The 27,310-nt window shown below is 37.2% G+C and overlaps 2 protein-coding genes across 5 annotated transcripts in view; one reads left to right on the forward strand and one right to left on the reverse strand.

Moving 5' to 3' along the window:
- CMC4 (C-X9-C motif containing 4) overlaps positions 1-8,247 on the forward strand; it is a 23,839-nt gene extending 15,592 nt beyond the window's left edge. For all 4 annotated transcript variants that reach the window (XM_079124566.1, XM_079124569.1, XM_079124568.1 and 1 more), the window contains one exon: positions 2,722-8,247. In XM_079124566.1, the coding sequence (XP_078980692.1) occupies positions 2,722-2,864 (143 nt within the window). In that variant the 3' untranslated portion in view covers positions 2,865-8,247. The remainder of the gene's footprint in view (positions 1-2,721) is intronic.
- Positions 6,918-25,745, reverse strand: FUNDC2 (FUN14 domain containing 2). Its single transcript, XM_079124562.1, has 5 exons — positions 25,598-25,745; positions 22,495-22,645; positions 14,209-14,284; positions 9,806-9,937; positions 6,918-8,369 (listed from the first exon to the last, which is right to left on the reverse strand). Exons 1-5 carry the CDS (start codon positions 25,728-25,730, stop codon positions 8,292-8,294), a joined length of 570 nt encoding a protein of 189 aa, XP_078980688.1. The 5' UTR covers positions 25,731-25,745; the 3' UTR covers positions 6,918-8,291.
- Positions 25,746-27,310: the final 1,565 nt, after the last annotated feature.

A 27,310-nucleotide genomic window follows, 5' to 3' on the forward strand; every position in this document is an offset into this window, starting at 1 on the left:
TCTTTTCAAAGAACCAACTCCACTACATTGATCTCTTATATTATTTTTTATTCTCTATTTCATTAATTTCAGCTCTTAATTATTTCCTTCCTATTATTTATTTTGGAACTGATTTATTCTTATTTCTCTAGGACCTTGGAGGTACATCATTAGGTTGTTTATTTGGAATCTTTCTGGTTTTGTTATGGAGGCACTCATAGCTATAAATTTTGCTTTTAGAACCCCCCTCATGGTGTTGCAGTTTCTGGTATATTTTATCTCTATTCTCATTCAGTTCTATGAATTTAAAAATTTCTCCTGGAATATCACCTATGTTTCATTTGTTGATCAAAAGTGAATTGTTAAATATCCATATGGTTATGTAGTTTCTATAGTTTCTTGGTGTTGATTTCTAGTTTCATTCCATTATAATCTGACAAGATGCAAGGGAATATATCAATTTTTTTTATTTGCCAAGACTCACTTTATGACCTAAAATATGGTCATTTTTAGAGAAGGTTCCATGAGCAGCTGAGAAGAAAGTATATTCAGATATTTTTGGGTAAAATATTCTATAGATTTCAGTTAGGTCCATTTGACTGATAACATTTGTTTAGGTTTAAATGTTCTATTTATTGATGAGAGAGATGTGTTGCAATCACCCAGAATTTTCATACTGGGGTCTATCTAAGTCTTTATACCAAAAGTAGCGTCTGTCTTATATAATTGGGTCACCAACATTTGGGGCATAGATATTTATTATCATTTTATCTTCATGTTGGAGTGGAAGCAGTTTGAAGTGATCTTTTCTGATTAATTTTGACTTGAAGTCTGCTTTATCAGATATGAGTGTAGTTTGTTTGGGGCTCCATTTTCATGGTATATCCATTTTCATCTTTTCACTTTCATCCTGGGGCTGTCCTTGCCTGTAAGGTGTCTCTTGCAAACAATATATAATTGAGTCTTAGTTTTTAACCCATTCTGCCAGCCTGTCTCTTAGTTGGAGAGTTGATCATTTATATTCAATGTTATTATATAGAGATGCTTATTATTTTTTACCATTTTGATTTATTTTTAATGTTTCAGTTCTAATTCTTATTTGGAGCAAAGTCTTTTGTAAATCAACTCATTTTAAAACTACTCTTGGGGGGGAGTGGAGAACTGCTCAGTGGTGTTTGCCTAGCATGCATAAGGCTCTGGGTTTGGTCCCCAGCACTGCAAGAAAAAAGAAAAAGAAAGAATAAAACTAGGTTTCACTGAAGCTTCAGGTGACCACTCCCTTATATTTAAACCAATTTGGTAGAAGGGGGGTTTGAAAATACAATTGGAATTCAGGCTGCCAGAGTCAGCAACTAAATCAATATGAAAAGTGAATTTCTATTAAAGCATATTTGATGTGATTTTTCCATTTAGCTTTAATTCAGCCTCTAAGTGTGACCAAATATTAGAGGATTTTTTTAATCAGCAAGTGATTATTGCCAGGAGAACAAATAAAAAAGTTATAGAACTATCTGAAAATTGACTTTTTGGTAATTTTCCCATTACTAAAGTAATAGATGAATGCTCTTGAAAATATAAAAACAAGTGAAGGACAAATGGTCAAGGTTTCCCCAAATACCCACCACCTAAAGAGAACCCTTATTTCTTTTTTCATTCTTGGTTCATTTTATGATGGAAGCAATATTTTATAGTCTTTTAGATTATTCTTAAATGTTGATGCATAATAATATCATCTTAGTCATACTTTTCTTCATTCCCTCCAACTTTAATAAGAAGGAAAAATGTGGGCTTTTTTTTTTTTTTGTGCTTATCTTTTTTTTGGGGGGCGGGGGTTGGCGCTGCTGGGGATTGAACCCAGGGCCTGTGCATGCCAGTCCGACTGAGCTATATCCCCAGCCCCTTATAATTTCTTCTTCTAAATGAATCCTTATATGATTTGAAGTTGTAAACCATGACAAAAGGAGAACAAGAACCAAGTTAAAAAGTTGGTTACATACCCTTGGTGCAATATGGGAGGAGTGAGAACAGGAAAGATTCGATACTTGCTAGATGTGAAGGGCTTTACACATAGCAAATAATTTAATTCTTTCATACAAGACAGAAACTACTATGACTGCCCTTTTATGGATGGAAAAATAGACACGGAAATTATGTAACTTGTCCAGGGTCCCCTAACTAGAAAGTGGTATGGTTAACTTCCATGCAGACTCTCAGATTACTTGTAGCTGACATAGAAACTTTTAGGTCAAGTTCTAGTTACTTAGGGTCTATGTATAGTAAGGACTCTGCAGATGTGTTCTGTGGAGAGTAAAACAGATATTTTAGGCTACAGAGGCTATAAGGTCTCTACTGTATATTCTCTGTGTGTTTGTAACCTTTAAAAATCATGCTTACATATGGGGGTTCATGTGCATTTTTCTAATTTATCAAATTTCTAAGAGATCAAGGACTACTACTACTACTAATAACCAATGCCCTAGAATAAAGATAATCTATTAACTCAATAGTAAAAGGAAATTATACCCTAAAAGTTTTGAACCACTTTGTACATCATACTTTTTTTTCCTAATTGACCTATTGACAGGTCTCTAAATCAGAAAGAATTTTGTTGACTTAGATGTATCTTTTTTTCTTCCAGTTCCATAGGTAAAGTGAAAAGAGGTGGTAAGTGCTGATCTAAACATCTTTGTACCTTCTTAGCCCTGTGAGATCATGACTAGGATCTGCCTGTCTATTTTGCAGCCAACAACTACATCGAATCAAAGTGTCAGGCTGTTATCGAAGAACTGCGTAAGTGTTGTGCTCGATATCCCAAGGGAAGATCTCTCGTCTGTTCAGGATTTGAAAAAGAAGAAAACCTTACACTGAAGTCTCCATCAAAGTAAAGTTCTGCTGAGGAATTAATTAAATGCTGCTCCATGTTTCTACCAAGCGCATTGTATTTATTCTCCTGACTTTCTTCAGGCCAGGTAGCAACAAATAGCAAAAGAAAAAGTCAACTATAAAAGCTAATGGAATATGCCATCTATGCAGAACAGACAAATAGAATATTAAGACATGTGTAGAATGTAGTAAAATTGAGCTGCTAAAATAAACCTGTTTAAGTGAAAAATTTTGGTTTGGTACTAAATGTATTTTAAGCTTATTCAATATAGGACATTAATGAATTCTCTTTAGCACTTGATTTCATACCACCAGTCATGAGACATGAAAAGACTCATGCCTCCAGCATAACAAGTGTAGACTACATGCTGAATTAATTCAAAGCTTCCTTTAGCCTAACTCCACACCTGTTGTACTTCCAATAATGCAAAGTGTCCTTCCAGTGCCAGTAGGAATATTTATTCTGCTTTTGCATCCCTGCCACAGTGCCTAGTCAGAAGAAGGTAGGTGCTTAATATTTTTTCCTTCAGTGGTAAGAAAGGCATAGAAATAATTTTTGTAATGTTTGGTGATCCCTAATTTATTGTGAAGAAAAAATTCCATTGGAAGACAGGAGAGCAGGAACAAAATAAAAAATCTATCCTTATAGTTATAAGGATATAATAGATCCAGATGATATTTGTAAAAACTTACTGAATGAAGTCTGTTGGTAATTGGCAGCTATTTTATGGCCATTCACTTCGCTCAAATAGATGCTAGAACTGCCATTGCCCCTCCCCCAAAAAAGAAAAAAGATGACTTTCTGGGCAAATTCTGATAGATCCTTGATGACCAAATGCCATTATTTTAGGCCAAATGTTTCTTTAAAGCAGCATTTCCCAAAGTGTTTCTAGGAATTGTAGTAGTGAAAAAAATCTCTGGATATTTGGGGAATACTAGGTTGAACACAAGTAAACAGGTTTCCTGTTGGACTTTAGAGCTTTTCCTATGGTAATGTGAATTATGATTCTTTGGAATTGCCAAAGTGAACCCATTTTGCAGATAAAAGAAATGCTGCCTTAGAGATGTCTGGTCCACATACCAGAATTTCCATGAAATAATTTAAATAAACTCTCATGTTAATAGTAAAGTAATTTAATAAGGCATTTTACAACTATAATGTTTACATCATCTATGGATCTAAATTACATTTAAAATTATCAATTGATGGTGGTACTAAGATTTACATTACCATTTTAAAATCAAATAGATGGATTTTCTGTGTTTTATTACAAAATTGAGTTAATGACTCAAGCTGCAGACTTCTTAAAATGTCCTCCTGCTACCAGGTATTTAGAGTTTTGAAAGCTTCAAATCAATTTTCCTTCCTTTAAACTATCTTGTCTCAGGTGAAGGCAACAGATCTACTGGAAGACATTGATTTAATCAATCTCATTCTCTTTCGTCATTATTATCATGTAGAGAAAAATACAACAATCATTAGAGAAGGTTTAACACTCAAGTGCTTTTTATGTGATAGGGGTTGAAATTAGCACTGAAACTCAGTCTTCAGGGAAGTTGGAAACTATGATCTCTTCCATCTTAGTGATTTAAATAAGTCCCACAGTACAATTCCCTTCCATGCATCTACTCGAATTTTATGAACTGTAATACTGCAATTTTGTTCAGTATGTAGCAGGTACCTCAGGTTGTATGGCATTTAATTTATAATGATTTAAAAATCCTATTAAGTAGTCACATTAACAGCAGGACTATAATTTTATTAGTACCAGCTACCAACTTCTGTACTTCAATGGTTGTCAGTCCCGGCTGTTCATTGGAATCATCTGAGACATTCTGAATCCTCAGGATGCTGCAACAGCACCCTAGGCCACTGAAGTCAATCTTTAGGCTGAAAGCCAGGCATCAGAAGAGTTTACAATTCTACAGATGATACACCCATGTGCAAACAAGGTTGAGAACCACTGTTCTCAATAATCATGTCACATGTTTTAACATTTTAAAATTGGAAAAAGAGTGTCTTGGCAAGTCAAAAATGTGAAAAAAGTGCAACACTGTTTTCTTTAGAAAAAGTTTGTAAATTCCTGATCCCTTCAGAATAAAGGCATCACAGATATAAGCCACACTGTTAAGATTTTTGGGAAATAAGTTCAAGAACTAAATTGGGTTTCCATCCTGTTCTCTAACAGTTCACACTAGCATTGTATAAGTAAGTGACTATTTGAGCAGAAAACCCATTTCAGTTCTGGACCTGATTTCCCAGAAATCATACTGGACATGCATGACAGGGAATCAGTAAGGGGAGCAGCCTAATTTTCCTACAGGATTGGGTGTAAGAGTTTCCCTCATGGAAGAAACAGATCCCAAACACTGATACTCAAAAATTCCAAATCCATTCCTATACTGTTTTTTCAAGCACAAATTTATGGTATTTTCCCAAACTGTAAAAATTATAAGATTCAAACAAAAGCTAAACCATTATTATTTATGCCTTTTTGTCTGCCAAACATCAAACAAAAGAATGAACAAAAAGCACATTAATAGTCATCTACATAGGAACTCTGCCTTTCAAAACCACAAGCACCAGCCCTAAGGGAGTGTCAGCTAGAATTGTTAAACTCTTCTAGAATCAGTCCTCCAACTTGAATATGTCTGGTCTTCTTCCAGAATCCCCCAGATAGTAACTGTTCAGATCTAGAAGCTGAGTGGTGGGAGGTCCAAGCAAACAATGGACCTTTTGGTTGAAAGATAGTCTTACCATATTATCACAATGCCAGTAATATGACAATGGAGCTGCTCAAGCAGGGTGTCCCTTGAATTCAAGGTCAGTAAAGAGAATACAGAGTCTTGGAGAGACTAGAAACATTAGAGTCAATCTTTTGAGCCTGAGCAGGCAGCTGCCAGAAAGTGCACCCATCACTCTCCTTACTCCTGACTCTGGGGAGAACTTCAGCAGAGACTAATGTTACAGCTGTGCTCCAACAGTTTCCAAGTTTTCATCCTACCCTGTCCCATCTTGGGAGGGGCACTGGGTTGGAGGATTGCCCAGAGTAGTGAGAATGCAGGGCAGAGCTGTAGTGACCCAGGAGAGAATAGAACGTGCTGGCAGGTGCTGCAGGGTACAACTGGGGAAAGGGGCTCTCCCAACCCCCGGGACAAGGAGTTTTCACTACACAGGTCCAGAAACTTGGAAGATTCAAGGATGTTGTTACCATATCTCCACCACCAGGAGGTGCCAAAACCCTCAACACATTCAAAGCAAGTTTCTTTGGCCTTACGTATAGACAATACTCACCATAAATGGTATAACCAGAGACCCCAGCATCAAAAGAAAGATATAGAGAATAAGGAAAGAGGTCACTTACTGTCAACCAATTAATATACTGCAAGCAAAAATAAGAGAGTACCTATGAAATAGAGACTTAGACCATCCAAATGTAATGTGGACCATATATATATATAGATAGATAGATATAGATATATATAGATATATTTTTTTTTTGGTGGTGCTAGGGATTGAACCCAAGGCCTTGTGCATGCTAGGCAAGCACTTTACCAACTGAGCTATATCCCCAGCCCGGACCTTATATTTTGAGTCAAACTAAATGTGAAACACTTTTGAGATAAGGAAATATCGAAGCATATATTTTATATTAGAATTATTAATTTTGGCATAATAAGGTATTGTACGTATGATTTTAAAAAGATCTTACCTTTTAGCAATACATACTGAAGTACAATGAAATGACTATTTGGTATTTGTTTCACAATAATTGTTAAATATAAAATTTCATGGTTGTTGTAGATGGGTGATGGATACATGGGGAAGTCAGTGTATTCTCTACTTTTATGTGTTTGAAAGTTTCCATAATAAAAAGTGAAAATAATTTTTAAGTTCTTGGAAAAAATATGTAGCACAGAGGCTCACATACCATTGTGACTTGATGATTCACACACAGTGCAAGCAAAATAACTTTGTTGCCTTAAAATATTACTATACTGTAATGAGGAAAATACAAGTAGATGAATTCTATAAAATTCTACACATCCATTGGTAGTTTCAATTTTCAGATTTAATGCATCATTCTCAAGAAAGTTTAAAAGACAAACATTTTTAAAGTATGATCTTAGAAACATATTTAACATGGGATTGGCTGCAAGTTTTAAGATTTACCTCTGAGTAAAACTAACCTTTAATGGTAAGTTTTTGTTCTGCAAGGTGACTATTCATATATTCAGCAAATACTCTGAACTTAAGTGCTAGACCCTGTAACATAAAGATGAAGACAACAGAAGCCTGGCCCTCCAAAGTTGATATTCTAGTTGGAGTTAGAACAAAACGTGTTAAGCGTGTGTGAATTTTTAAAGAATAATTCTCAGAGTGGGGCGGTCATCAAGTGATGCAGATTTCACTTGATGACAGACATTATTTCACATGTGCTATCATTATCTTTCTTAATTCTGAAACAGTCTGGAATACTGTTTCTTTAAAATTCTGGTTTAAATGTTGTATTTCATACTAACTGGATAAAGAAATAGAATTGGCACAAAGGAGCTATGGCTGCCCGATGCTGTGACACATGAATACTTCACATTTCAAAGCACAAAGCCTTTTCTATGAAGTAAAAATCCAAGAGCTTCTTCCCTCTCCCACCTAAATTGTTTGTTTTGCTGTAAATAAAACATTTGAAAACAACCATGCGATGCATTATCTGGTACGGTGGAAAACATTCCTGAACAGTATCTTAATGTTCCCATGTGATTTCTCTGCCCATCCAACAATGTATTTCTAGCAGTTGGTTTCCCTAAAGACCTTCCTACCAAATATAATATATTCAGCACAGCATATACCTTTAGCATACGTTCATTTCATATTCAGATTTTTGTCAGTTATCATTTTTACGCTGTCATTTTTTGTCAGGATAATTGTAACAGGTTTAAATAGCTTCTCCTTCCATAATCTAAAATCCTCCAAGTAGAAAGAAAATACACATCAAAATACCAAAATCTTTCATGCTTAAAGGCAAATGTATTCAGTTCTTCCCATACAGCACATAAGGTAACTATCTGCTCCTTTTCCAAATCAAGTGTGGGACAACCTTTGAGGATCCATTCATGGCGAACGATCTTGCAGTGTGTTCTGGTAAGTATTTTATGAGGAAAAGGATTATTTCTGCTGACCTACAGATTGACCAAGTGGGGAGTGTACTGGGAGGAGAGCTAATGTCTAATGTCTCTTCCATCACCATCAAGCTCACAGCAGGCAGAGCCTGTATTAACTTGTACCAACAGATGCCTATAGAAGCCATTTAGATTTGCCACAACAGGGAGGAAGGCATGGGAGAAGAGGAGAGACTTGATGTCCTATGACGGAGTGTAGAGGCTGCTGACTGGAAAAAATCAGAACAATGGAAGTGAAGTTGTCCTTCTTAGGATGCCATGCCAAGCAGAAAGCCTCCAAAAAATCCTCCAGTCACTAGAACATTCTTCTTCACAAATGACACAACCTGGGAATAAAAGATTTAGCACGATGAGTGAGTTAGCTGCTAACAGTGTTAATATTAGGAATCATTTCTATTACTGTTGATTAACAAGTGAGGTCCTTATTTCCTTAAACTCCCACAGATTCCCACCTCTCATCTACCTTCCTACAAAAGCTCCTGTTCATCTGAGGCTCAGAACATACACTTAGGCACCCTTCATGGCTCCTTTGTCTATGCTCTATCAATCTCCTGACCACTTCCCTTAAGATATACAAATCGTTTCTTGAACTCCAAATACAGTAACTTCATCTGCCAACCACACAAGGGACTCACATCCTGGCATTTCCCATCACTCTGCCATTCCATCCTTTCTGGATCAGTTTCCAAACCATCTGGTATCCCCTTTGCTGCCATGATGCCTAGGACTTCCTGCCTCATTTCCACTAGTGTGCCTAACTCCTCCTGGACCTCTGCATTTCCCTAAATCAAGCACTAGCTTGGCTATGTACCACCAGAAGGAAAAATGATAGAATTTCCCAAAATAACTGCATTCATTCACTATTTTTACTTTCTTTCTACTCATTCTTCAACTTGCTAGTTTTTCTTTCAACTCTACCAGCAAAGTGAAACTGTTCTCAATGAAGTCACCTTGTTGCTAAAAACTGAACTTATCATCTTCACCCTGCTTCCTAAATCAGACCACAGGCTCTATTATTCCTTGTAGATGTCCACCTCTGCCACCTTCCACTGTGGGTCAAAGTACCAGTTGTCCCTTCAGTGCTGGCCAATATAACCTAACCTGGCTTTTTGCAGTAGATCAGGGGTTAGAAAACTACAGCCCATGGTTCAAATCTATTCTGCTGTCTATTTTAAAATAAAGTTGTACTGCAACACAGTAACACCTCCTTGTTTATATATCATCTATGGCTATTTTCACCCTATGTGGTGGAGTTAAGTAGTTGTGACAAAGACCATATGGGCAACAAAGCTGAAAATATGTACCAACTGGCAGACAGAAAAAGTCTGCCAACCCCTCAGCTAGACCTACGTACTACTTATATGTGGAACAAGCAGAGTATGGATGTTTCAGAGATGAGCAGGCATGGAGATAAAATATAACTCAAAATGATCACACTGAAAATACATCGTTCACATCCACTGTGGTGCCCCCACGTTTACAAATGCAAGTTAACTACAAGTACTAACTATATCACTTGTACTTTCATTCAATGAAAAAGGTCAACAAATACTTCAATTATGTAGCTTTTAAAAATGCCTCTGAAATGAAGATATTCCAACTAAGGCTGAACTACATGATACAGCTCTTGTCTCATTACTCCAAATTCTTTGTAATCGTTAAGCCTTGTGCATCACTGAGATATTGATGTATCTACCCCATTTTACACATACAAAATTGACTATATCCTTTGCATACTGCACATAAACAAAACAAGTCTTACCTCCTCAGCTTTACTCTTGACCTCAGTTGGTATCTGGTTGCTTTTACGAATCTTCAGCTGTTCTTTGGCTTTTTTCATGTCCTTTTCTACTCGCTGCCAATCAACTTTAATGTACCCAGTATGGTTTGCAAGCTACAGTTTAAACAATGACAAAACGACAAGATAAATTACTTTCCATTTTTTGAGACAACTGCTCTAGTTATTTGTGGGATGATGACATTCACTCAACATCTCTTTAGCATCCACTCTATATGAAAGCTCCTATGCTTGGTACTAGAAATTGACAGGCCCTTTGTAACTGCTGACAACTCTTTTCCTTATACTCTTGTCCCTTCTTTACACAGATTTAAATTAGCTTAAAAACTAAGATGATAAAATGAAAATCAACGTTGAGTGGTGTGTGAAAACGACTTTTTAAAGTTTTTATTGGTATGCTATGCATAAAAGTGGGATTCATTGTTACATATTCACACATGCATAGAATATAATATAATTTAGTCAGTTTTATACCCTAGTACCTCCCCTTGACCTCTCTTCCTCCCTCCTCCTGGACTCCTATTTAGTGAAAACAATTTTATCAAAGAATTGTAAATAGGATAAAATTAATTGAACTATGTAGTTGTCCTTTTTTGGTGTGTGTGTGTGTGTGTGTGTGTGTGTGGTGCTGGGGATTGAACCCAGGGCCTTGTGCCCAACTGAGCTATATCCTCAGCCCTCAACTATGTACTTTTCTGAAGGATTAGTTTCATTCAAGGAATGAAGAGAATGACTGTAGCCATCCCCCATTAATATTATTTCTATTTACCAAATATTTGATACATCATCTAAAACTAAAACTCTTCACCCTTCTAATGTTTCCTCCTGCTGCTTATTTTCCTCTCATCCCTATTTAATGTCACCACCAACCAATTAATAACCCAAAGAGGCTGGAGAAAATATTTGCACTATCACAAACAAAACATTGATACTTGTAAAAAGTGAAGTTCTTGTAAAGATCAGTTAGGAAAAAACCCACTTGAAAAATGCAAGAAGCAAATTCACAAAATAAGGTGGCCAAAAAGGAAAAAAATTCAACTTCACAAGTAATAAAGGAGATTAAAATTAAAATAATGAGTCAACAACCTGTAATTCTGTAGGGGGTTTACCAGGGATTGAACCCAGTGATACTTAACCACTGAGTCACATCCTCAGCCCCTTTTATATATTTTTTTTTATTTTGAGACAGGGCCTTGCTAGGTTGCTGAGGCTGGCCTTGAACTTGTGATCCTCCTGCCTCAGCCTCCCAAGCTGCTGTGATTACAGGCATGTGCCACTGTGCCTGGTGAGCTACTTACAATTTTTATCAGATTGGAGAAAATTAAAAGATTGAAAATATCCTGTGTTAGTGAGGATGTGGGAAAAGAGCACTCTTGCTATGATCTGTAGGTGTTCACTGGAGCCTTTTAAGAGAATAATTTGGCATTATCTACCAAAACTTAATCTCCATGTGTTGTTATTTATATCACGGTAGCTTTACTTGATATAGGCAGTAAATGGAAATAACTCACAAGTCTATCAGTAGGTGAATGGATAAACAAATTGTCATGTTTATACAACAAATATTACTTAGTACTAAACAGAATAAAGCTACTTATAGTAGCAACAGAGTTTAATATAAAAAACTACATGCTAAATGAAGGCTCCAGTTCATTTCACCCAGTTCCTCCCACAGAATCCTGTTATTACACCAACGGAATACATAGAACAGCTATTAGAGGACTCTAACAAGAAAAGAGCAGCAGGCAGACTGGAGATCAGAATTTAAAGCACCACCAAATTGGTTGTGTGTTTCCTGTTTTGCCTGCAGTCCCATCTGGCCTCTCCTCAAAGAAGGACATGAAAACATCTGACAAAATTCAAAATTCAATACACATTAATGATAAAACTCTCAGTGAATTAGGAATGGAGGGAGATTTCTTCAACTGGATAAAAAACATCTATGAAAAACCCTACAGCTAATATCGTAAAAATTATGAAGAATGAGTGCTAGGACAAGGCAGAGTCCACCCTCTCCATGTCTATTCAGTGTCATGCCAGAAGTAAAGTCATAGTGCAATAGACAATAAAAAGTAGTAAGGCATCCAGATTGGAAAGGAAGAAGCCAAAATGTCCCTGTGTAGAGATATCTTTGTTAACACAGGGGATCTCAAAGAATTCAACAAAAAAACCTAAAGCATTCAACAAAACCCAAAAATTCCTCAGGTTAAAGAAGTGAGTTTAGCAAGGTCACAGAATACAAGCTCAACATACAAAAGCAACTGAATTTCTCTCTGATAGCAATTTGAACAACTGGAAATGACAATTTTAAAATGAGGTATAGTAGCTGCAAAAATACTAAATACTAGGCACAATTCCAGCAAAACATACAGGTTCTATATGCTGAAAACCAAAAAATGACAAAGAAAGAACTCAAAGACAATCCAAATACATGGGAGAGGCATGCTGTATACATTGAAGACAACCCAGAACTGATGTAGGAGACATGTCAGCAAGATTTTTATAGATATAAAGCAGGTTCTAAAATTTCTATGGAAAGGAAATGGAACTAGAGTCACCCAAATAATTTTGCAAAAGAGCAGAGTTGGAGAAATCATACTATCTGATTTTAAGATTTGCTATAATGTTACAGCAGTCAAGACACAGTGTGGTACTGAAGAAGAGAGAGACACACAGATCCATGGAATAGAATAAAATGCACAGAAACAGACTATACAATTTTTTTTAAACAAAAGTGCACAAGGAGTAATGAATGTAGTGAAATGTCCCACAAGACCAAGCCAGGAGTATGAGCTGTCTCTATGCTCTCAACTGGCATGACTGGTAGAATGCACTGAAGGAATGAAAAAAACAAAACTGGGAAAAGAAGCAGCTCTACTGACAAAGTCTCATGATCCTCACTGCAAAGGAGAAACAATGGAGTCCAGTCCACCAGGGTAGAACAGGGAATTGGATATGTTGGTAAATGGCACATTAATCACTCATGGGTATTGTTGCTCTATACTGATTGAAATCTGGCTGGAAAGCTGCAAGAAGTGTGAAATGGTTTATAGCTTAGTTAAATTAAATTCACAAAGATTATCAAGGAAAAATGTCATTGTTCACAGATGGTATATTTTTATAGATAAAATCTCAAAAGAATCTCACACAAATCAAATAAGAGGCATAAGCAAGGTGGATGGCTATAAGGACAACCTAAAGTACCAACTGCATTTCAACATGTAAGTTAGAACATGCAATTTTAAAATTTGTATCATATACAAGAATGACTAAAGCTATAAGGTATCTAGAAATAAAACCAAACCACAGATGTGCTAGAATGAAAAAAGAGAGACAGAGACTCAGCCAGCCCAGACCTGCCTCAGCCCCCTACTTATCTGATTCTAATCACTATCTGCCTGTAACCATATGAGACCCTGAACCACAAGCACTCACCTTTACACTTGCCAAAGTTCTGACTTCCCACTAACCATGACAGATAATAAAATGTTATCTGAAGCCGTTAGGTTTGAAGGAATTTGTTATATAGCAGTACCATACCTCAACCCAGCCCCAGTCAGTTACCAACTTTCTTTTTCCACACACTGAATTTTCAATATACCTGTGTGGAAAACTCACTGCAATCATGGTGCTGGTACAGAAACTTACCTTGCCCAAATTAGAGATGCCAACTCTTAGAAAAAACAAAGGGCTGTGAATTCAGATACCTGCAAGTTCAATAAGTTATGGCTTCTAAAGTGCAGTGTTTCTCACACACAGATGTACGTTAGAGTGATCTTGGGAGTTTTAAATATTCTGCTATAAGGCCATGCCTACCACCAATGAAATCATACTTGGGAGTGCTTATAAGCATCAGTGTGTTTTATAACTACCAGATGATTCCGATGTGAAGCCAACTTTGAACACCAATGCTACAGAACTAAGAAATTAAATTGCAATTTTTTGTTGTTTTTAGAGAAACTATTCCCTATTTCTTTCCAAAGACTGAGACAACCCACATCCACTGGTTCTGAAAACTATAGGTTCTAAGAGAGCTCGATGTCCACAATGTTAAAACTGAATATAGTACTCTATGAGAATAAATTACATCATAGGGTACTCATGCTACATTTTGTATTTTCAAAATCACATTTTCTTAATATTTTAGCAGTTCTTAGGGAAGCTATAAGAAATATGCCCTTCTGTCCCCATGTTATGAGGAAATAAAATGTGAGTAGGAAGTGATAAAATTTGACTCAAATAGTTACTAGCATTTTAAATACTACATGAAAATGTGTAAAATATATTGTTACACAACATTCCTCAATGGGCATATATAGAATTTCCAAACATCTAGGAATATTTCATATATATATACATATACAGACCTGAAGAAGAAAAAATCCACCTCCCACAGCTGTTGCAGCCAATTTTCCAACCTTCTGGAAGATGAAACCAGTGCACCTACAAGAACCAAACCAACATCAGATGAGCAGACACACTGTCAGATGTAAGCAAATATGAATTTCTGACCATGGTTATATCTTCCTCACCTTGAGATGATCCAGCTCCTGCCTACCCACTATAGAAAGACAGTCCCAAAAGAAGCATGACATAAGGAAATAAAACCCTGACTGACTAAAAAGATGGAGGCAGAAACTCCAGTTTAAGTAGCAACCCAGAAGAGAAATGCTATTGGACTGGATTTGGGGACAGTGACAGTAGGGTACAAGGGATAGATTTCTGTCCTGAATGACTACCTGGACATTGAGTAGCATTTTTAGAGTATGAAAAGAAGGAAGAGGACCATAGAAAAAGGTAGGGAAGGGAAGGGAAAATATAATGCCATTTTGTAAGTGCTAAGTGTGAAATGTCCCTGTATCTGAATGGCTACCTCTCCAGTTGCCAGTTTAATAGAACTATTTTATTTGTTTCTTTATTATCATCTATCATCCTGCCTCCACCCTGCACTAAGATGTATGCTCCAAGGGGGCTGAGATTTTGGCCAGCCATTCTGAATAGTACTGCAATAAATGTGGTAGTGCAAATGTCCCTCTGACATACTGATTTCATTTCCTTTGTACATATAACCAGTAGTGGGATTGCTGGATCATATTATTATTCTATGTTTAATATTTGAAGAACCTGCATATGGTTTGTACATGTAAATTGTACAAGTTAATGGGTTTCAATGTTGTACTTCCATACATGTACATATCAAGCTTTTATCATGCTCTTCCCTTTTCCTCACTTCCCCTGACTGTCTTTCCACACCCTAGTACTCCCCTTCTATTTTCAGGTCACCATTGTACAGTTCTTTTTGTTTACTTGGTTTTTGGTTTCCTCCTATGAGAGAAAACATGTGTAATCATTTTCCATGAATGGCTTATTATTTAATACAATATCCTTCAGTTCTAGGTAAATAGCAGGATTTCATCTTTATGGTTGAATAATATGCCATCGTGTTTATACAATGTATTTTTTTACCACTGTGAATATACAACATCTTTGCTTTATCCATTTATCTGTTTATGGGTACATAGACTATTTCCATATCTTGTTTTTTGTGACTAGTACCACAATAAACATGGGTATGTAGATATCTCTTTGTATGCTGACTTCATGTCCTTTGGATATATACGCAGGAATGGTACAGCTGATCATATTGTAGTTCCATTTTCAGTTTTCTGAGGAATCTCCATACTGTTTTCCATGTCTGTACACTTGCCAACAGACTACATATTCCTTTCTCTACATCGTTGCATGTGTAACTTTGTCTTTTTGATGACAGTCATTCTAACTGGGATGAGGTGGTATCTTTTTGTAGTTTTGATTTGAATTTCCTTAATGATTAGGGATCATTAGGATTGATTAGGATTGATTGATTAGGGAATGATTAGGGAGCACTGCTTTATGTCCTCATTTTCTGGATGATCTCAACTACTTTCACAGCTTTAAATGATAATGCTGTGGTCTGCACTATGACCTCTGATGTAGACTTTTGTTAAAGCTTCTTAGTTCGTTTCCTTATATCGCTTTTGCCCTCTAGAACTTATTCTCAACATAGCAGTCCTTCTAAAACAGGACTTAGAAAACATGGCCTGGGAGCCAAAGACAGACCTTTTTCCAGGTCATAAAACAGCCTAAAAGGGCCAGGTGTGGTGGTACACAGCTGTAATCTCAGCAGCTCAGGAAGCTGAGGCAGGAGGATCATGAGTTCAAAGCCAGCCTCAGCAACTTAGTGAGGCCCTAAGCAACTCAGTGAGACCCTGTCTCTAAATAAAATACAAAATAGGGCTGGGGATGTGGCTCAGAGGTTGAGTGCCCCCGAGTTCAATCCCCAATGTCAAGGAAAAAAAAAGCCTAAGAGGAAGTGAAACCAGTATATCAGGTATTTGTACTCAACATGTTCATTGTAACTATTCACAATAGCCATGATAAAAAATAACCTAAGTGTCCATCAATGGATGGAATAGATAAGAAAATGCAGTATGTATACACAAAGAAACACTATTCAGCCTTAAAAAGAAAATACTTGTTATATGCAACAGTATAGATGAACCTGGTGGGTATTCTAAGTTAAATAAGCTAGATGCACAAAGACAAGTACCAAATGATGTCACTCACATGCAATCTAAAAAAAGCTGCTGTTATAGAAACAAAGTTAAATGGTGTTCACAGAGGCTGGGGGATAGGTGAATTGGGAAGATATTGGTCAAGGACACAAAATTTCAGTTAGACAGGAGGAGGGATGAGGTCAATAAATGTATCAATTGGGGTGATTACAGCTAATAAAAATATTGTATATTTTAAAACTGTTGAGAGAGTATATTTTTAAGTATTCTCACCATAAAACGTGAGGTATGTGCATGTTATATAGTATAATTTAGTTATTCCACAGAATATACATACATCAAAACAGGTTGTACACCACAAATATATACAATATTTCCTTGTCAACTAAATTTTAAGAACCTTAAATATAAAATCAAGCTGGGGTATGTAGCACATGCTTGTAATCCCAGCAACTGGGAAGGCTGAGGCAGGAGTACTGCCAACTTCAGGACTGGTCTTAGCAGCTTAGCAAGAACCTGCTTTGAAATAAAAAATAATAAATAAATAAATAAATAAATAAATAAAAAAGGCTGGTGATATAGGTCAGTGGTGGAAGGCCTCTGGATTCAATCCTCGTACCAAACACAAAAAATGTAAATACTCTAAGCATCATAATTAAGTGAAAATGATTGTAAAATAGGATTTTAAAAGGTAAAACCTACCTGTACGCTGCCCACTTCATTTATTTACTTATATTTAATTTTTTTAGTTGTAGATGGACACAACGCCTTTATATTATTCATTTTTATATGGTGCTGAGGATAGAAACCAGTGCCTCACATGTGCCCCAGCCCCAGCCACTGCCTACTTTAAATATAAAGACACAAGCCTGGCATCCACCTCTCATTCCAGGAACTCAGTAGGCTGGGGCAGGAAGATGGCAAGTTCAAGGCCAGGCTCAACAACTTAGCTAGACCTACATCAACTTAGTGAGACCCTGTCTCAAAATAAAAAATAAAAAGGACTGGGGATAAAGATCAATGGTAGAACACCCCTGGGTTCAATCCCAAGTACCAAAAAAATTTAGATTGATAGATTAAAAATGCAAGAAAATTAGATTGATATAGAAAAACTCAGCTAGATGCCTTGAATTCCCCTTGACTATGCCTCATGTGTTTATTCTCTTGGCTAGTTCTAATCTGTACCCTTTTGTTGTAAAATCAACCCTGAGTAGAACAGCTCTGAGTTCTGTGAATCCTTCTAGGGAATTATCACACATGAGGGTGGTCATGAGGACTCCCATACACTGCAATCTAATGTGACTTTAACAAGATTGCACTATACAAAACCAACAAACAAAAGTCAATTGCATTATATATACATAAGCAAAAAAAATGGGGAAATATAAAAGTAACGGCATTTAGTTCAGCATCAAAAATATAAACTACTTTGAAATATTTAGGGATTTTTATTGATCTTATATTTATGGATATCACATTGTTTGGTTCTGTTGTGTGTTTCGTACTAGGGATTGAACCCAGGGGCTTCTTAACCACTGAGCCATATTCCTAGTCCTGGATTAGATAAATATTCTCACACATAACACCAAAACCTGGAGGTATAAAAGAAAGAGCCGCACTTCAAGATTAAGAACCTCTGCTTTTGTCCGGCGAGGTAGCGCTTGCATGTAATCCCAGTGACTCAGGAGGCTGAGGCAGGGGAATGGCAAGTCTCCACACTTCAGTGAGGTCCTAAGCAATTTATCAAGATCTTGTCTCAAAATAAAAAAATAAAAGTCTACGGATGTGGCTCAGTGGTTGAATGCCCCTGAGTTCAATCTCTGGTACAATTTAAAAAGAATAAATTAAAAAACCCTGCTTTTTGAAAGACACTGTTAGAGTAATGAAAACCTGCATAGTAGCTATCACATATACGACATGTCATATTTACAAATTATATATATAAGACTCACCTCTAGAAGATACAAAAAACTCTCGGGCTGGGGATATAGCTCAGTTGGTAGACTGCTTGCCTTGCAAGCACAAGGCCCTGGGTTCAATCCCCAGCACCGCAAAAAAAAAAAAAAAAAAAAAAACCTCTCACTACTCAGGAATGAAAGAAAATCAACAATGCAACAAAAATATGGGGAAAAGATTAGAACAGACAAGTCATCAAAGACATATGAATAGTAATTTCAAATAAGTCCATGAAAATGTTCAACATTATTCATTAGAGAAGTACAGATTAAAGCCACAATGAGATATCACTTCACACCCACAAAGATGGTTGTGATAAGAAAAAACAATATTAAATGTTATATGAGATGAAAAATATTAATGAGGTTGCTTATATAAGATGGCATAGGCACTTAATAACATGGTAGGTACTTGAAATGTTAAAACATTCTCGGGCTGAGGATATGGCTCAGTTGGTAGAGTGTCTGCCTCGCAAGCACAAGGCCCTGGGTTCAATCCCCATCACCACAACACACAAAAAAAATCCCTTACTATATGACCCAGCCATAATATTCCTAGACATTTACCCAATAGAAATGAAAGCACATGTTTTTACAAAGACTTGCACACAAATGTGCATATCATCTTTATTTGTAATAGCCAACAAGTGAAAACAATCCAAATGTCCATCAAAGTTGAATACATTGTAGTAAATCCATACAAGGGAATACTACTCAGCAATCAGAAGGAATAAACTGATACATAAAAAGAAATTATGAATCTCAAAATTATCTTGAATGAATAAAGACATACAAAAAAAGAATGTGTACCTATAAAATATCCTGGAAAATGCAAAATAATCTATAGCACAGAAAGCAAGTCAGTGGTTTAGGGGCATGAAAGTGAAGATGATAGGATTATAAAGAGTAGAAAGAAACTTTTGGAGTGATGGGTATGTGCATTAGCTTGGTTATGTTGATAGTTTTATGTGTATATACATACATATGTCGACCCTTTCAGATTTTATACTTTAAATATGGGCAGTTAATGACATGCCTTTTTTTTCTTTTGCAGTACTGAGGATTGAACTCAGGGGAGCTTTACAACTGAGCTACATCCTCAGACATTTTTATTTTTTTTAATTTAGACAGGGTCTTTATTAAGTTGTCCAGGCTGGCCTCAAACTTGCCATCCTCCTGTCTCAGTCTCCAGAGTTGATGGGATTACAGGTATTCACCACCATGCTCAGCCTGATGACCAATTTATATATAAAATTGTTAAAAGATAATAAATAAAATAGCCAAGAAGTTCCTGAAGGAGATGGCAGATATGTGTAAGCACACACATAAAGTAGTGGGGAAAAAAAAGCTTTTTTTTTTTTTTTTTTTTGGTACTGGGGATTGAACTCAGGGGCACTCGATCACTGAGCCACATGCCCAGGCCTCTTTTGTATTTTATTTAGAGACAGGGTGTCACTGGGTTGGTTAGGGCCTTGCTAAATTGCCGAGGCTGGCTTTGAACTTGTGATTCTCCTGCCTCAGCCTCCCAAACCAGTGGGATTACAGGCTGGGATTACAGGTGTGCGCCACCACGCCTGGCAAGGATAGCATTTGCAATAAAATAAGTTGGGACAATTGGGTATCCTGCATAGGAAAAAAATAGAAAGAAGACTCCACCATACACTAAAAACAAAAACAATTCCAGGTGTATTATAACTCTACATGAGAAAAACAGAAGTTCTCGAACATGGGATAGACAAGATATAAAAACCACATAACCATTAAGGTAAAGATTGATAATACCTGACATTACCTAGTGAAGATGAAAATACTTACACCCTATGAACTAGCCATTCCTTTTTTTTTTTCCTTGGGGGGCGGTGCTGGGGATTGAACCCAGGGCCTTGTGCTTACAAGGCAAGCACTCTATTGACTGAGCTATCTCCCCAGCCCCTGAACTAGCCATTCCTGTGTACAGACTCAACAGAAATGTATGCACACACACACTGGGAAGTTTCTTTAAAAGTGTTCATATCAGCATTGCTTGAAATAGTCAAAACAAGTCCAATATCAGTCATGGACTGGATAAATATGCTATGGGATGTTCACACAATGGAACTATAAATACAAATGAAAATGAAGAAAACTACACCTACACACAGCAGAGTTGAATACACAAAACACAGATTGAACAAAAAAACAAGAATCAAAAAATACGTACTGATTGCACTTACTTAAAGTTCCAAGGATATAGCTCAGTGGTACTGTTGCCTAGCATGTGTGAGGACCTGGGTTCTATCACTAGCACCTCAAATAAATATATATTCCAAAACCTGGTAAACTACAGTATATTATTTAGTAACAGAACCTGTTTTTAAAACTACAAAGAAGTATTCACTTTGGCATCACATATACTAAAATCAGAATGATAGGTTAGCATGCCCCTGTGCAGGGATGACATGCAAATTTTGAAGTGGTCCATATTTGTTTTGAACTTGACATAAATCCCATTGCCTTTATCTTTCTAATTAAAACATTCCTAAATACTTTGAAAATATAAAACATTCCCAAATTTAAAAAAGGAAATAACTACTCAGCAATTTTTAATGTTTGTATCCTAGCCACAATTTTTTAAACCTGAGTGGTTGTTACATAGTTTACTCTTTCATTTTTCTTTTTTTGCTATTAGAGAGGAATTTGTTCCCAACACAAAGAAATGATAAATGTCTGAGGCAGCAGAAATGTGTCTTGCTATGATCTAATAATTACACATTGCATGTATGTGTTGAAATGTCACACTGTACCCCATAAATATGCACAATTAATATGTGTCAAAAATAAATAGATTGTAAATAATAATAATAAAGGAAAATATAGTAATTTTCTGTAATATACTTATAAAGAAAAACAAAAACTGAAACATAAGAAAGTAGCTTTGGTACACTCAGCCCTCTGTATCTAAGAGTTCTCCACTGAGGGACTGAAACATTTGAAAAAAAAAAATCTGTATTGAGTATGTATAGACTCCTTTCCTTGTCATTATTCCCTAGACAATACAGAACAACAACTATTTACATAGCATGTGTATTGTATCAGGTATTATAAGTAATTTAGAAATTTTTTAAAATATACAGGAAGATGAACAGTCTTTGATCCAAGAAGATCCTAGAATTAATCCTTCATAGAAGTTGACTCTCTCTTTGTGAAAATGTACTCTTACCATGTACACTGTTCTATATTTGTGTTATATTGTGTAAAAAGATCTTTAAAATGTAAAGAGTTTCTGAGATAGAAGGATTCAATATTCACTTACCAAATTTCCTATTCAGAGGGAAGGGGGGAATAGGAAAAAATAAGATAGTGGGAAGAATCTGAAATAATTTTCATATGTATTTAGAGTAATACAACCTAGTGAATCCAACCATCATTTACATCCTTAAGAATGGGTTCCTATGGACTGGGGTTGTGGCTCAGTGGTAGAGCGCTTGCCTAGCACGTGTGAAGCACTGGGTTCAATTCTTAGCACCACATACTAATAAATAAAATAAAGGTTCATCGACAACTAAAAAAATATTTTAAAGAAAGAATGGGGTCCTAACTAGAATAAGATATATTCCATGCTTGTATAATTATAACATAATGGATTCTATTGTCATATATAACTAAAAAGAACATAATATACATATGACAAGTGAAAACATAATTTGTGTCACATTAAGTTATTATCTGACAGCTAATAAATGTTTAGGTCCTTATTCTATCACTTAATAGCTAATGTGACCTTGGACAAACTAATCTTTCTGATCCTCAGTTTCTGTACTTCAAACAGTCCCTGGCAAGTAGTAAATACTACATATAACCATTAAGCATACTTTAATATGATGTTTAGATAAATGCTCACATTAATAGACCAATTCTCTGAATACAATAGTCTTACTACCTATAGTCATATTGTATTTTAAATTTTTCACTCTACATATCTGCTACTTTGTACTGAACTAAGTCCTTATTGTTGAGAGTATAAAATCTTACAACCACTTTTGGAAATCAGCCTGAACAATTCTGCCAAAGTGAATTGTATTTTCCTTAACTAAAGGAGATGATTCCTATAACTGCAATACTAAATCATGCACAAAAGACACTGGACGTCTTTCACATCACTTACCATCCAGTGACACCTCCAATTAATAGTTGGGTTGCCACACTATACTTTTCAGCTGAAGGCCCAGATTCCTGCCCAAACAATTTGCGCCACCATGGTTGCTTTTTAGCAAATTCTGCAAGGTCCAGTGACTCAAAATTTCCTTCAAAGCTACCTAGAAGAATTAAGATACAAATAAGAAAATATCTATTTTATAGTGAATCACTACCATTTTTAACTAGATTTAAGAATTTTCTGTTTTGTTTTTGTAATTGACAAGCTGGTTCAAAAATTTATATGACAGTGTTCTGGTCACTATGGCTATACAATAAATCACCACAAACTGCGCATGGTGGCACATGCCTGTAATCTCAGCAGTTCGTGAGGCTGAGACAGGAAGACTGCAAATTCAAAGCTAGTCTCTGCAACACAGTGAGGCCCTAAGCAATTTAGAGAGACCCTGTCTTCAAATTTAAAAAAAAAATGAAAAAGCTGGGGATGTGGCTCAGTGGTTGAACACTCTTGAGGTCAAGTCCCGTTACCAGAAAAAAAGCACCCACAGAACTACAACCATTTATCATGCTCTCAGATTCTGTGGGTCAGGCTTTCAGCCATGCCATGAAGATGTGTCTCTGTTTCGTGATGCCTGGTATTTTAGGTAGGATGGTTCCGGAGCAGAGACTAGAATCATACGAAAACTATACTCACACACAGGTGTCTTTCTATGGATTGGAGTGGACTTTCTTACAGCATGGTAGCTAGGTTCAAGACACAACTGTCTCAAGTGAAGGAAAGAAGAAAGATGAGGCAGCCACTATATCACCATTGAAGTCTTAGTCTTCAGAAGCCATGCACTGTTACTCTTATGGAAATCTGTTATCCACAAGCTTCCACTGAGATTCAGAGGAAGTAGAGAGCCCCTCACCTCTTAATGAGAGTGGGAAAATAGCCCTGGGGGTAGAGATATTGCTGTGATCATTTGGTAAAATAAAATCTGCCACAGATGGCCATAATAATCTTAAGGAGGAAAAAGAAAGGTTTTTTTGCTGTTGTTTTTGTTTTGGCACTGGAGATTGAACCTAGCGGAGCTATACCAGTGAATTATATTCCTATCTCCGTAGTTGTTTTTATTTTTATATTTGAGACAGCATCTCACTAAGTTGCTAAGACTATCTTTAAATTTGTGATCCTCCTGCCACAATTCTTGAGTAGCTGGGATTACTGGCCTGTGGCAACAGAGAACACTGAAAAGAAGAAAATTTAAAGAATTTCAATACATTATAAGGGTGTAATACAATCTACGACTACCTAATTTCAAGATTTATGAAGCTATAGTATTCAACACCCTGTTAAACTGATGTAAGGATACATAAATATACCAGTGAAAGAGAACACCAAGTCCAGAAATAGATCCACACATACTGTCATATGATTTTAATAACAAGGAACCAAAGTAAAATTCAATGGGACAGAGCAAGTTTTCTGAACAAATGGTGTTAGAGGTACTAGATATTCATATTTTTTAAAAAAAGAGTCTTAAGCTCTACTTTACATCATAGTAAAATAAACACTGAATAATTAATTGAAGGCTGGGCACAGTGGAACATGCCTGTAATTCCAGCAATTTGGGAGAGTGAGGTAAGCAGATTGGAAGTTCAAGGCCAGCTTCAACAAGTTAGGGAGACCTGTCTGAAAATAAAAAATAAAAGGGGTGGCAATGTTGGTCAGTGGTAGGGTGCCCCTTGGTTTAATTTTCAGTACTGGAAAAAATGAATTAATTCATGACAGACTATAGGTCACAATTTAGCAGAAATGCAATTGGATGATTGACGAACTGGATTCTGTAAGATCTTAAAAGTAATTAAATTATTTTGTGTAACATTACAAGAAAACATTGTTGAAGAAACCATCACTGAAAACAAGAATGTTTTGAGATTTTTCCTAAAATATATTTTTATGAAGCTTGTAAGCTCAATAATTGGTTCTAGTTTAAAGGGGGATTAAATCAGAGAGCTGTGGGGTCTACTGAATTTCATTTAGTCATTCATTGAACATGACTAGTCATCACACACTCGCTATACTTATTAATATGTGATTATCAGCATGATAATGATTGTAATTTGCATCAATCTCTAAATTTTTCACAAAAATTTTCTAGGTACATTTACCTGATCAAGCTATGCATTTTAAGTGAGCGCCTGTAGTCTGTCTTGCGAGACAATAATGATTAGATTGTATATTCTAGCTGCGTGGAGTCACCGAAGTTTAGTGGTGTGTTGATAAATGCTTAAATATTAGGTTTGGGTACGAGTTGACTTATATAACAATTTCCATGGTGTACTCATTTACCGTAATGGCGATATCAGAAAGTTGTGACATCTTTGAAACTAGAGCTGGGAAGAGATGCACTTATAAAATAGACGTAAACTACTGAAGGGGCATGGATAACTGTAAAATACGGTAAATAATGAGGTGATGAGGTTTGAGTATTTTCATTGTGACATAACATCCCAACACTTTTCTTTATTTTGAGCCAGGTCCTCGCTAAGTTGCTGAGGTTGGCTTTGAACTTGCGGTCCTCCCTGCCTCAGTGTCCCGAGTCCCTGGGTTTATAGGACTGCGCCACCGCACCCAGCTACTGCGAGTTAAGGTAAGTTTCCATTTAGTAAAGCTTACTAAACAGACTATCTGAAAGTAATCTCCCATGGTTGTACTGTTTTGAGAAACCATAAAAACCGCAGATGGGGAGCCCCGAATAAGAATGACGCCTGCCCGGCATTTGGTATGAACGTCCAAAGGGACAAAAAGGCTACTCTCGAGGGGATGGAACGCTTCCGACAACAGGGACGGAATGTCTCCAGGCTTCAGCAGTTGGGAGCGGCACCGGAAGGCTGCGTGAGCTCGCCACGAAAACAACATCCCGGGCAGTTCAGCCCCAGCCTGGCGCGTGACCTTGGCCAGACTAGAGTGACTGGGCCATGGGTGAGTCCTGGCGCCTTCTCCTTCCCCTCACCGCTAGAGTCCCCTGGGGAGCTCTTCGGGGACTGGCAGGCGCGGAGCCCTCCCCTTTCTCGAGCCCAGGGAGGCGGCTCCCCACCGCGCAGTTCGCGCGCACTCCAGCCCTTACCTTGACTGGACGCAGCCATTTCGGCGAGCACTTCTCGCGAGGCCGCTCGCAGAGGATCGGCGCGGCAGGACACGGAGTACCGCGCTGTTGTCGTGGTTAGCAAGTTTCCGGCACGTGGGGCAGATGTTTCCATTCCCACAGCGCCAGCGGAAGAGGGCGGGCTAGGCGCGCGCCAACCCCGGCCCGCCCCCTTAACAGCTGCGTCACAAGAGCTCCGCGTTCAGCGTCACAAGCCCCGGGGCCCCGCCCAAAAGACTTGCGCACATGCGCTTGCGCAGAAATCCTCCCCGCTCAGTTGACTAGCACTCTGCCCTGTCCTGCTTAGGAATATTTTCCCTGAAGTTTTACGTGAAGCTGGGCGCAGTTATAAGAAAAGGACTGGAGATATACCTCAGTGGTGAAGCACTCTGGGTTCAATCCCCAGGACCAAAAAAAAAAATTTTTTTTTCCACCTGAAGCCATGTTCGTCTTGTTCTGCAAGTGAACACTGACCACGTGTCACCTCAATATATCAGCTCCTGAGATGTGCCCACAATGGTTTTAAGGTGGAAAACACAATTTACGCATTTAAAACATTCCAGTCACACCATATGCATGTGCCATAACTGCTGCTTATTGTCTCTTAGTTTATATTTGTCTTTGCTGTGCACCCACTGCCTTGAACAACATCTGTTTAAGACAAATGGGTTTTGGCCTTACCCAAACAGTTTCTTCATCTGTACCTGTTTAACAATATTATTCTAAGGATTAAATCAGTACGTATTAAACACCTGTCACACCCTATATTGTAACTACCTGTCTACTTTTCTGTCCTTCCCATTCATCCATGACTCCCAGATTACAGTAAGTGGGTTCATTCATTTCTGAGGCACGAAATTTTCCAAAGGACTGGATATAGCTCAGTTCATAGAGCGCCTGCCTCGCATACACAAGACCCTGGGCTCAATCCCCAGCACCACAAAATTTTGTTTCCCCCAAACTAATTAGGTGCACGACTTCTAGAGCCCGAATACATGTATTTGAACACTACAACTTAAAAACTGTCTGACTATAACCAAGTTCCCTAACCTCTTACTGCTCAGTTTCACTGCCTCCCAAATGAACAGAAGAATAGCAGCTGTGTTAGAAATTACTTACATCAGTTTCCTGATACTAACTGCCAGCTATTATCTCTGCATGCTGGTTCCTGGAACACAGGAGGTCTCAGCAAATGTTTATTAAACAGATTTCTCTTCCTACTTGTTTACAAGCTAAAAAAATCTCAACAATTACTCAATAAGCATTCACATTCATGCAAAACTGGACAAAATGATATCATTTCTTCGAGTAGGTAATTTCTTTTTCTTGGTTTCTGCACTTTGAGGCCTTCAGGAAGGCACTCACTCCCCCAAATATACATTAAACTGAGTAGAGTCTCTGCTTGACCTCAGCACAGCTACATTTTGATGTAAGGAGGTATATCCTAAACATGGGCCAAACAAACAACCTTACAATTCATCACATAACAATACCACAAAAATAAACAAAATAAATGCCACATAGTCATGAATACTATTAAGGAAAATGAAGCTGAGAGACTTATTCAATTAAGGTAGACATCTTGCCACGTAATTGTGTTTCAAACATCATAGGCAACATTGGACCCAAGACTCAAAGGAGGTATGGAGTGAAATTACATGAAGATACAAGGAAAAAGTGTATAATGTAAACGAA

This window comes from Sciurus vulgaris, assembly GCF_902686455.1.
Source record: "Sciurus vulgaris genome assembly, chromosome: X".
NCBI lineage: Eukaryota > Metazoa > Chordata > Mammalia > Rodentia > Sciuridae > Sciurus > Sciurus vulgaris.

Bases quoted from the DNA above. Each gene is read 5' to 3' on its own strand.
- FUNDC2 (XM_079124562.1), bottom strand. From the start codon at position 25,730: ATGGAAACATCTGCCCCACGTGCCGGAAACTTGCTAACCACGACAACA. The intron at 22,646-25,597 runs GTAAGGGCTGGA...TAATTCTTCTAG, and splicing joins AATGGCTGCGTCCAGTCAAG to GTAGCTTTGAAGGAAATTTT. The intron at 9,938-14,208 runs GTCTGTATATGT...TTTAAACTGTAG, and splicing joins GTGGATTTTTTCTTCTTCAG to CTTGCAAACCATACTGGGTA.